At 46.2% G+C, this 12,500-nt stretch overlaps 1 protein-coding gene across 6 annotated transcripts in view; it reads left to right on the top strand.

Annotated features, from left to right (window-relative positions):
- ubr2 (ubiquitin protein ligase E3 component n-recognin 2) overlaps window positions 1–12,500 on the top strand; it is a 58,157-nt gene that overhangs the window by 32,533 nt on the left and 13,124 nt on the right. For all 6 annotated transcript variants that reach the window (XM_042066796.1, XM_042066797.1, XM_042066800.1 and 3 more), the window contains 9 exons: window positions 290–444; window positions 3,869–3,965; window positions 4,126–4,235; window positions 7,803–7,883; window positions 8,124–8,308; window positions 8,559–8,758; window positions 9,030–9,123; window positions 9,383–9,541; window positions 11,528–11,619. In XM_042066796.1, the coding sequence (XP_041922730.1) occupies window positions 290–444; window positions 3,869–3,965; window positions 4,126–4,235; window positions 7,803–7,883; window positions 8,124–8,308; window positions 8,559–8,758; window positions 9,030–9,123; window positions 9,383–9,541; window positions 11,528–11,619 (1,173 nt within the window). The remainder of the gene's footprint in view (window positions 1–289; window positions 445–3,868; window positions 3,966–4,125; window positions 4,236–7,802; window positions 7,884–8,123; window positions 8,309–8,558; window positions 8,759–9,029; window positions 9,124–9,382; window positions 9,542–11,527; window positions 11,620–12,500) is intronic.

Raw genomic sequence — 12,500 nt, 5'->3', positions numbered from 1 at the left:
AAGAGATCGTTAGATGAATGTGATCATTTATGTTTGGGCCTTTTTTGGGCCTGAAATCGCTGATACAACCTTTAATGTGAATATGATAATCAGGTACCCACCTCACCTGTGTGATGTTCTGTCTTAATGTGAATATGATAATCAGGTACCCACCTCACCTGTGTGATGTTCTGTCTGTCTTAACTGCATTTGTATTGATCTGTGTCTGTGTGTGTGCTTGCGTGTGTGTGTGCGTGTGTGTGTGGTGTGTGTATGTATGTGTGCGTGTGTGTGCGTGTGTGTGTTGCAGCGCTGCCCCCCCCAGTGCTGCCCCAGTTCTGTGCGCTGTTCGGCAGCCTGGTGAAGCTGCTGCAGTGTGACGTGCTGCTCAGCATCCTCCACACCGTGCTGCAGTGGAGCCTGGAGACCAGCGGGGGGCACTGGTCTGAGTCCATGCTGCAGAGGGTGAGATATACACACCACACACACACACACCACACATACACACACCACACACACACTCAGCATCCTCCACACCGTGCTGCACACACGCACGCACGCGCACACACACCACACACACACACACACACACACACAGGTCTGAGTCCATGCTGCAGAGGGTGAGATATATACACACACACACGCACGCACATACATACACAACACACGCACGCACGCGCACACACCACACACACACACACACCACACACACACTCAGCATCCTCCACACCGTGCTGCAGTGGAGCCTGGAGACCAGCGGGGGGCACTGGTCTGAGTCCATGCTGCAGAGGGTGAGATATACACACCACACACACACTCACCACACACACACTCACCACACACACACACACCACACATACACACACCACACACACACACACCACACACACCACACATACACACACCACACACACACACACACCACACACACACTCAGCATCCTCCACACCGTGCTGCACACACGCACGCACGCGCACACACCACACACACACACAGGTCTGAGTCCATGCTGCAGAGGGTGAGATATACACACCACACATACACACACACACACACACACACGCATACATACACAACACACGCACGCACGCGCACACACCACACATACACACACCACACACACACTCAGCATCCTCCACACCTTGCTGCACACACGCACGCACGCGCACACACCACACACACACACACAGTTCTGAGTCCATGCTGCAGAGGATGAGACACACACACATACACACACACACACACACATACATACACAACGCACGCACGCGCACACACCACACACACAGGTCTGAGTCCATGCTGCAGAGGGTAAGACACACACACATCAAGTATAAGTGTATATATACTCTTTTGATCCCGTGAGGGAAATTTGGTCTCTGCATTTATCCCAATCCGTGAATTAGTGAAACACACTCAGCACACAGTGAACACACAGTGAGGTGAAGCACACACTAATCCCGGCGTAGTGAGCAAGGATTAAAGTTCTCCGTCGGATGACGGATTTCCGTCAATTTGATTTTAGAAATGTCATATTTGAGATCGATGCAGATCCGATGAGAAAAAAAAATAGGAGGGGGGGGTCTATCACCTTTTCTTTTCCTTTTTTAAAACTACAAATATTAGGTCCGATGAATGAATGTGTGTGATGGTAAATGTTTAAAGACCTAATAGTGTTCTTGAGAACTTTCTGTGTCTCAATCAGAGACCGCTCAAGAAGATACGTCAGCCATGAGTTTCGCTTTGTTTATATTGTAGCTACACGCTTGTCTCATTGGCCTGGGGCGGTTGCTTAAAAAAAAAAAAGAACACGTCTGGAGGACGGTCAAAGTTGGATTATAGTGACACCATTGAGACAGCTGATGAGTTTGCCCAATCCGTTTAACTTTTTTGGATATGATATTGTGAGCTCTATGTGCGAATTTGGAGGCTGTGTTCTTTCCGTGCATCAATGTAGACAATTTCTTACTATCGCAAACTCTTGTCAGGGGAGGTCATTCATTTTGGGTGTCACCTATGACTTGAACAGATAGCCTGCTGCCACCCGATGTAGCCTACTATTATTGTTACAGTTTTTGATCAATGCAACTAACAGTATGTGTAAAGCGACGCAATATAAACCGTAGCCTATGCCTATCCCGTCTGTTTTTCACAATTTGCGACGGAAGGTTTTGACTGAGCATGTTAACATAAAATAATAATATTGCGAACTGTTGAGTAAGGGGGTCAGTCGTGTTTGTGACGCACAGACCACCTTGTAGCCTATTTTGCTTAGGCCTCATTTTAACGACAGTAGGTTGTGAGCGTATGTTGACAAAAAATAACCATGCAATTAAAATAGTCAACTTAAAACTTTGCTATTATTAATGTATAGCACAAAACCATAACCAGTAGGCCTACCAGAACCTTGCATATTGGCGTCATGATTTGTGTGCGTCTATTTGGCAAGGCCACTAGCTGTCATGGATGCGTTGCTAGTCAAGTTTATTTATATAGCGCATTTCATACACGGAGGTCATTCAATGTGCTTTACATAAACACCAATGTGCTTTACATAAACAACAATAAAGGAAGGCACAGGTGTCAAAAGTTACAAAATAAATGGAGATGGGCGGCTGTTGGAAACGGGGGAGAACTAACAAGCCATGGTGTAAAAAAATAAAGTGCCAGGGGTTTGCTTTTGCGCGGTTTGCTGCAAGAAAATTGTTTATGGATGCAATAGGAAAATGTTTTAGCACGCCAACAATCAGAAGCCCGCCATAAGGTTAACGTTCTTGCACTTCAGGACATCTTCCCTACCTGGTGCAACTAGCCACCACGACAGAGGTAGGCTACGTTTATCTATGGTTGACCGTGTTTGCGCTCAGAAAGTAGGCTACGCATGTTCTTTCATAGCGCAACACGATTGTCGTTATCAGAAGCGCAGACCTCCTGCATGAGCACACACAGTATTGCTGCTCATTGGAAAACTTGAGTTGTCTGTAAAACTCAATTACCATGTTTTCATTAAATGCAGATGAGGCAACACATGGAAATATGAACAATATCTAGACTGTTCTGATTCGTTACTTTGATGAGGAAATGTGAAGTCTTGCAAACTTGATTTTATAGATTTTACTTAGTGTTGAATTGCATATTAACAAGAAAAAAAATCTCCCCTTTAAACACTTTTGGCCTGAAGTAATTAAATAAGAGTGTGTTAAAGCCTTTCTACAATATTGCTGCAGTAGAAAAGAACAGCAATGGCTAATCCGCAATGGTCAGGGATGGTATTGAAATATTGTTTTGTTCAACAGGAAAACTCAATCTCAATCAAGAACACTCTCAATTCGCCTTATTCACATGGCTAAAACGAGGCTACAGGGTACACAAACCATAGGATTGTTATGTTCTATGCATTCACCTGGAGGTGGCATTAATTACATAGTAACTTAGTACCCTGTAGCCTCGTTTTGGTGTTTATTTGGTGCTTTACTTTGCTGTTTGCATCTTTTTGTACATTAAAAACCAATAGGTCACGATAGGGGTGCTATCTCTATAGGTAGATATGAACAACGTATGACTTATGACCTGAAAAAAGTTCAGTCAAACAATTTTTTTTCACTTTAATCCCTGAGTGAGCTGCCTGCAACAACAGCGGCGCTCGGGGAGCAGTGAGGGGTTAGGTGCCTTGCTCAAGGGCACTTCAGCCGTGCCTACTGGTCGGGGTTCGAACGATATCTGAAGCGCTAACCAGTAGGCCACGGCTGCCCCACACCACACACACTTTAGGTCATTTGATGTGGTTGTGTATAAATGGTATTGTGTATAAATGGTAATGGTAACAAACTATCTTCCTTTCGCTCGCTCTCTCACACACACACACACACACACACACACACACACACAGGTGCTGCACCTGATAGGAATGGCTCTGTTGGAGGAGCATCAACAGCTGGAGAACAGTGAAGAGGAGGCGACTTTCAGCTTCACACTCAAGATCTCTCGTAAGTTTGCACACAGACCCACAACACAGTACACACACACACCTTTAACTTTACACTCAAGAGTGCATGTAAGGCAGCACACACACGCATAACTAACTACTGTTTATAATTGTTTGTGTGTTTGTGTGTGTGTGTGTGTGTGTGTGTGTGTGTGTTTCAGGCCCTGGTGAGGCCCCCTCTAACTCTGCCAGTATTCTAGCTCTGCTGGAGACCCTTCAGAACGCCCCACACCTGGAGGTGCACAAGGACACCATCCGCTGGATCCTCAAGGTCAGACACACACACACCTGCACACACATACACCTGCACACACACACACCTGCACACACACACACACACTTGCACACACACACACCTACGCACACACACCTGCACAGCGCCCTCTTCATCACCTGCACACACACACCTGCACACACACACACACCTGCGCACACACACCTGCACAGCACCCTCATCACCTGCACACACACACCTGCACACACGCACCTGCACAGCATCCTCTGCATCACCACACATTTCAATAGTAGAGTTGCAGCAGAGGGGAATTCAGAGGAAGGAAGTAGGAAGCACATGGCAATAATCCAGCAGAAGGTCATGAAGAGATTTATTTTCAGCCAGAGTAGCTCTACTGCTCAGACCAGTCTCGACGCTGTTGCAGAGTCCGTGGCCATAGCCTCTCTACACTTGGAAGAAGGCAGGTGTCGTGACTCGCGCTGGCCACTAAGTGCTTTGGTGACGTCACATATTGCCCAGGCTCAGATCAGGCCTGCCAGCAGGATTCATGCAGCGCCCCCCCCCCCCAGATGCTTTAGTTGCGTAATAAGCAATATCTCTATTTGATAAGATAAATTGATTAAACCATCCTCAAGTAGGAAGTAGCTGAAAGAGCTGACATTGAAGTAGGGTATTTTAAGAGGAAAAGAGCGTCATGTGACAACAGTACATGACTTGTACTAGTTTGCTCATAAGTGGGTATAGTAAAGACGGCGGATTCCCAATAAAACACACTATCGATAAAACACACTATCGATAAAACACACTATCGATAAAACACACTATCGATAAAACACACTATCGATAAAACACACTATCGATAGCATAAAACACACTATAGCATAAAACACACTATCGATAAAACACACTATCGATAGCATAAAACACACTATCGATAGCATAAAACACACTCTCGATAAAACACACTATCTATAGCATAAAACACACTATCTATAGCATAAAACACACTATCTATAGCATAAAACACACTATAGCATAAAACACACTATAGCATAAAACACACTATCGATAGCATAAAACACACTATAGCATAAAACACACTATCGATAGCATAAAACACACTATCGATAAAACACACTATCGATAGCATAAAACACACTATAGCATAAAACACACTATCGATAGCATAAAACACACTATCGATAGCATAAAACACACTGGCAGGAATAGTTCTAATTTAGTGGGACGCTTGTCTATGGTAGTTAACTCATAAGTTCACTTTTTACTGTGCTACATGGCGACCTCTGGACAGAGTTAGCCTACTGACAGGCAAACGTCTTTAATACGGCCGTAACCGCTATGTCTAAACTCGGTGTACTAGCAAATACTGCTGTGCTTTCATAGCCATTCCAGTCTATCATGTTTCTCGATTCCACACACAACAACGGGTTGACTGCTTCACCTAGACCCCACCCCTAGCCCCGCACTAGCACCAAGTGGCCCATTTAGGGTGGGCCAGAAATCAGGGCCCACTAGCACCAATATAGCCCCCAGGTGGCGCCAGAGAGCACCCGCACCTTAAGGTGTGAAAGCAATTAGCCCCGGCACTGCCTGGCCTAGCTCGGCTTTGGCTCGATGGTTTGAAGTGCCTGGCCCACTGCCTGATATGAGTTTGACATCACTGGTCTAGGGCCTCCTCTTCCCCAGCCTGTGCCACATACCATCCTCTTCCTCAGCCTCCTCTTCCTCAGCCTGTGCCACATACCATCCTCTTCCTCAGCCTCCTCTTCCTCAGCCTGTGCCACATACCATCCTCTTCCTCAGCGTGGCATCTTCCTAGACACTTACTTCCTGAGTCTCATCCACTCTGCTCATGCAGTACTCCGGAGGGCCACCAGGGGGCGAGTGAACATCACTCATGCTGCCTACGTCTGGGCCTACTGTGTCTGTTATCACACATACAGCAGACCGTGCTGCTCTGGGCCTGCATGGGATTCTCAGTGTGTGTGTGTCCTACATGGGATTCTCATTGTGTGTGTGTGTTGGTCCTACATGGGATTCTCATTGTGTGTGTGTGTGTGTGTGTGTGTTGGTCTTTGTTGAAGGGTAAGGTGAGGAAGTGCAGTCTTCAGCAAGTTGTCACACTCAGGAGGACACAGAGGAGTAGGTTTGATGATGGGATTTTAATTTTTTCCCAAATAAGGCCAATATTCGGAATTAGGATAATAAAAAAATAAACAAAAGAAAAAAATAGAAAAAAAAATACTTTCAATAAATGTAACAAAAAATTGACATAATAGTCAAAAACAATATGATAATTGTAGCCGGCAATAATGTCTGACCTTAGCAAGTCAATATAGCACAGAGAGCAAATAGGACTCATGTCCTGTCACTTACTGCTCTCTCGATGAACTGGAAGGCACGGTATAAATAGGCCTGAGATCCACCACTAACATTGGCACATACCAACTCTCAAACAAACGACAGGGGTGTTCCATGTAGCCAACATGAAAAAGCTAATACAGCCATTATAAACCAATCTAATACACTAGAAACGACTATAATTAATCACTATGCTAAATTTGACACAGTCAAAATGTATATGAAACAGCAAAAAATATTAATTCATTAAACTACGAATCACTTCCGGTTGACCCGGAGGTTTCAACGACATTTAAACTGGACAGTCGCGGCACACATTCTTTATACAAACAAGACGAGACATGACGAAACACCGGTAAGACAAACATAACGCTGTGATAACATGTATCTATTAAGCTAAAGAAACGGAACAGTTAAGACAAAGACATTTGTGTTGCGTGGTTATTTCAACAGAATATGTGACGCGAATAGTAAATGATTGTAAACGGTAAGCGATGTAATGATGGTGGTTGGTAGCATGCAATAAATCACTGTAGTGTTTGATGGTAATGTCGACTAGTTAAACAGCTACGGGATTACGGCAGAGGTGTATGATGAATGACCATGTTAACAAAGGATTTTACAACAGTATGGAGGTGAACTGAACACATAGACACGTCAGACAAACACACACAGGTAACAATGACACTCAGTCCGTCTGTATACTAAAGGTAGCGCCTCGCTACCGTGACTGTGGGTATGCACCCCTCACACTCTTACATGGGATTCTCATTGTGTGTGTGTGTGTGTGTGTGTGTGTGTGTGTCCTACGTGGGATTCTCATTGTGTGTGTGTGTGCGTTGGTTCTACATGGGATTCTCATTGTGTGTGTGTGTGTGTGTGTGTCCTACGTGGGATTCTCATTGTGTGTGTGTGTGTGTGTGTGTGTGTCCTACGTGGGATTCTCATTGTGTGTGTGTGTGCGTTGGTTCTACATGGGATCCTCATTATGTGTGTGTGTGTGTGTGTGTGTGTCCTACGTGGGATTCTCATTGTGTGTGTGTGTGCGTTGGTTCTACATGGGATCCTCATTATGTGTGTGTGTGTGTGTGTGTGTGTGTGTGTCCTACGTGGGATTCTCATTGTGTGTGTGTGTGTGTCCTACGTGGGATTCTCATTGTGTGTGTGTGTGTGCGTTGGTTCTACATGGGATCCTCATTATGTGTGTGTTGTCCTGCACAGACGGTGGCGAGCATTAAGACCATGCGGGAGCGCACCGCCACCACTCCTGTTGCAGACCATGCAGGACAAGGCCAAGAAGAGGTGACTCAAAACTGTGTGTGTGTGTGTGTGTGTGTTTGCAGACCATGGAGGACAAGGCCAAGAAGAGGTGACTCAAAACTGTGTGTGTGTGTGTGTGTGTGTTTGCAGACCATGGAGGACAGAGGTGACTGAAAACTGTGTCTGTGTCTCTGTCTGTGTTTGCAGATTCATACTTGCTAATGCAGTAGGCCTCAGCTAAACTAACGTTCATTGTGTGTGTGTGTGCCCGTGTGTGTGTAGACGGTGCGGGATAAGGATAAGGCCGAGAGGAAGAGAAAGGCTGAGATGGCCCGCCTGCGGAGGGAGAAGATCATGGCTCAGATGTCGGAGATGCAGAGACACTTCATCAACGAGAACAAGGAGCTGTTCCAGCAGACCAGCCTGGACGAGCTAGAGGCCTCCGCATCTACCTCAGTGGAACACAGGTACACACACACACACACACACACACACACACACACACACACACACCAGCCTGGACGAGCTCGAGGCCTCCGCATCCACCTCAGTAGAACACAGGTACACACACACACACACAGTCAATGTCAATACCTTAGCTTCCTTGCTAACCCATCTCCAGCTAGTGTGTATAACTGCTTCTCACAGTGTGAGGTGAGGTGATTGTGTAACACACACACATTACTCCCCCTGTCCCCCCCCCTGTGTCCCTGGCAGCCCCACGAGTGCGGACGCGGCGCTAGTGTGTGTGGGGCCGCGGCGGACGCGTGTGTGTGAGCGGAAGCAGGTGGTGACGTGCATCCTGTGCCAGGAGGAGCAGGAGATCCGGCCCGACGGGAGAGCCATGGTGCTCGCCGCCTTCGTCCAGCGCTCCACCGTCATGTCCAAGAACCGCCAGCGCCCGCCCCCGGACCCCGGTCAGTGTGTGTGGAAGTGTGTGTGTGTGTGTTTACGCATGTGACTTACAACCGGTGGCCACTCTGTTGTGTGTGTGTGTTTGTGGTTACACTTTTGACCTGCAGCCAGTGACTGATCTTGTGTTTGTGTGTGTGTGTGTTCTGCTAAATGCCATGGTTAAAAATGAGTGTTGTTATTATTAGTGTGTGCGAGTGTGTGTATGTTATTAGTGTGTGTGTGTGTGTGTGTGTGTGTCATTGACCGTGTGTGTGTGTGTTCTGCTTTCTGCAGAGAAGTACGATCCCATCTTCATGCATCCTGACCTGTCCATCGGCACACACACAGGAAGCTGCGGACACATCATGCACTCTCACTGCTGGCAGAGGTAGGGGCGTGTGTGCGTGTGTGTGTGGTGGAGGTTGAGGGTTGTCTGTGTGGGTTGTGTGTGTGGTGGAGGTTGAGGGTTGTCTCGGTGGGTTGTGTGTGTGTTAGGAACAAACTTTATGTATTGTGTGTGTGTGAGATTTTTATTTGCTGTGCCAGGTGACCTTGGATGTTTGTGTGCATGAACCTTTGAGACAATGATCTGGATCTGGATGTGTGTATTTGACTGTGTGTGCGTGCGTGTGCGTGTGTGTGTGCAGGTACTTTGAGGCGGTGCAGGCGAAGGAGCAGCGGCGTCAGCAGCGCCTGCGTGTGCACACCAGCTACGACGTGGAGAACGGAGAGTTCCTGTGTCCACTCTGCGAATGTCTGAGCAACACAGTCATCCCCCTACTGCCCCTCAAAAAGACCTCCAGCAGGTGTGTGTGTGTGTGTCCACTCTGCGAATGTCTGAGCAACACAGTCATCCCCCTACTGCCCCTCAAAAAGACCTCCAGCAGGTGTGTGTGTGTGTGTGTCCACTCTGCGAATGTCTGAGCAACACAGTCATCTCCCTACTGCCTCTCAAAAAGACCTCCATTAGGTGTGTGTGTGTGTGTGTGTGTGTGTGTCTGTCCACTCTGCGAATGTCTGAGCAACACAGTCATCCCCCTACTGCCCCTCAAAAAGACCTCCAGCAGGTGTGTGTGTTCAGAGGCAGGGCTCTGGGTAGGGAGAGTGTGTGTGTGTGTGTGCTTGCGTGTTCAGAGGGAGGTCTCTGGGTGGAGAGAGAGAGAGAGAATGAGTATGTGTGTGCTTGCGTGTTCAGAGGGAGGTCTCTGGGCAGGCCGAGAGCTTGGTAGGCTGTGGATATATTTGTTACAGGTGGAATTAGCAAACCTGCTGATCCAGTAACCATCTCTCAGACCCCTGCTAAGCTGCAAGCCAGTTATCCTTTACTGTGTGTGTGTGTGTGAAAGAGAGAGAGACAGAGTTAGTTACTGTGAGGGAGACTAGCTGCCAGAGTTCTCCCAGGCTGTCAGTAATCACCCTGAGCTCTGAATGTGGTTCAGTGAAAGATGCCAGCTGGGGTCGACATTTCAGTCTTGTCTTCACCGATGCCAGCTGGGGTCGACATTTCAGTCTTGTCTTCACCGATGCCAGCTGGGGTCGACATTTCAGTCTTGTCTTCACCGATGCCAGGGGTCTGCAATGCAACCCTTTGGCCTCTCCCTGTTGGCTCCTTGGCTTTGTTTAAAAATAGAAATTAATAAAGTATTTGTAAAAATATTTTACATTAATACTGTAAGATTAAAATATTTTTACAACAGCATCAAACTTTAAGACATCCTTACATTATTTACTTATGTAGCCTGCGTAGCTTACGCCACGCTGTGGTAAAATGTGTAAAAAACATGTTTATTTGAAGGCGTCATATGTCACATCTTTGTGTCCCTTAAACTCTTTAAAAATGTATTTGTTAACCCCTTGATTCAGGTAATGTTCACAAACTAATTCAGGCCAATAGGCTGAAGACTGCTTGCATTTAAAAGGCTTAAATATTGTTGTGGCCCCCAGAATATTACTTTTTACATTTTTGGTCAAAAAATGGCTATTTGAAAATAAGGTTTGCCGACCCCTGACTGATGCCAAGTATATATGAGTAAAGCAGAGTAAACATGTGGAGTCCAAATTAGTAAACACCTAATCCTCCTCCAACTCCTTCAGGTCTATTCTGCCTCTATAGCCTCTAAGGTGTGTGTGTGTGTGAGATTATGACCGCATAGCCCACCTGTATGTGTGTGTGTGTGAGCGATTATGCGCAGAGCCCACAGTTGTAGGGCCGCCAGCGCTTTGGCTGATGGGTAGTCATGGTGAAGGCGTAGTCATGGTGAAGGCGTAGTGCAGGGTTCCGGCGTAGTGCAGGGTTCCAGCGTAGTCATGATATTGAAATTATAATTTCTATATTAATCAAATATTGAAATGATAATTTCTGTACCAACATGAGTTGAGTTTACAACTGAGTTTACTATTCACTTTGGGAGAGTGTGTGTGTGTGTAAGAGAGAGAGGGTATTAGTGTGTTTAGGGTATTGAGGGTGGGCAGGGCATGCGTGTATTGAGGGGGGGCATGCGTGTGTTTAGGGTATTGAGGGTGGTGTGGTTGTTAAGCACTCTAAGCCACTAAAATGTATCACTTTATCACTGTGTGTGTGTCTGTGTATGTGTGTGCAATGATTGCCTTAAGCAGGCTGAGCCACTAAAATGGATCAGTAGTTTGTCTCTGAATGTTGTCATGATTGAGGCTTACTATATCTCCCTTTCTGTCTGTCTCTCTATCCCTCTCTCTCTCTCTCTGTCTCCCTCCCTCTCTCTCACTATCTCTATCTCTCTCTCTCCTCTCTCTCTCCCTCCCTCTCTCTGCAGCTGTGACCCGCCCACACTGGGCCCGTGGCTGAAGACGATTGGTCAGCAGGTCAGGTCTCTTCACTCTGCCCACAGGAAGGCCAAAGCCACCAGTGAGTATCCTAGCAACCAGACGTGTGTGTGTGTGTGTGTATCTGTCTGTGAGAGAAATTCAGCAGAGTTTACAAAGTGACCTAAAGGTTTGCTATAACAATGTGTCAAAGTTAATTTTGTCTCAAACTGTATGAGGTAAACATACTAGTAGCATGTAGTTAAATGGTTAACCTTAGATTGTGAATGTAGCGTAGCCTTTAGCTAATACTCATAGTAGCATGTAGTTAAATGGTTAACCTTAGATTGTGAATGTAACATAGTCATTAGCTAATATTCATAAGTGCATGTAGTTAGCATAGCCTTTAGCTAATATTCGTAGTAGTCTGTAGCTAATATTCATAGTAGCATGTAGTTAGCGTAGCCTTTAGCTAATACTCATAGTAGCATGTAGTTAGCGTTGCCTTTAGCTAATATTCATAGTAGCCTTTAGCTAATATTCATAGAAGCATGTAGTTAGCGTAGCCTTTAGCTAATATTCATCAGTGTGGCCCGGAGCTAGAAAACATGTATAATGAAGTCTGTGTCAAAGCACAGGTATATGGTGAAGTGTGTGTGTGTGTGTGTGTGTGAGTAGTGAAGTGTGTGTGTGTGTGTATGGTGAAGTGTCCAAACGTGTGTGTGTGTGTGGTGAAGTATAAGTATATATACTATTTTGATCCTGTGAGGGAAATTTAGTCTCTGCATTTATCCCAATCTGTGAATTAGTGAAACACACTCAGCACACAGTGAACACACAGTGAGGTGAAGCACACACTAAGGAGCCGTCTACACAACGCCGGTTTTTGTGAAACCAGTGAGGTTTTGTTATCGGTTATGCCTTGCGTGTACACGACGCCAGCAGTTTAGGAGACTGTAACCGAGAGTTTTTGAAACCGGCTTC

The sequence above is a fragment of the Alosa sapidissima genome, chromosome 16 (genome assembly GCF_018492685.1).
Source record: "Alosa sapidissima isolate fAloSap1 chromosome 16, fAloSap1.pri, whole genome shotgun sequence".
Classification (NCBI taxonomy): domain Eukaryota; kingdom Metazoa; phylum Chordata; class Actinopteri; order Clupeiformes; family Clupeidae; genus Alosa; species Alosa sapidissima.
This window is presented reverse-complemented; position numbering and strand designations above follow the sequence as displayed.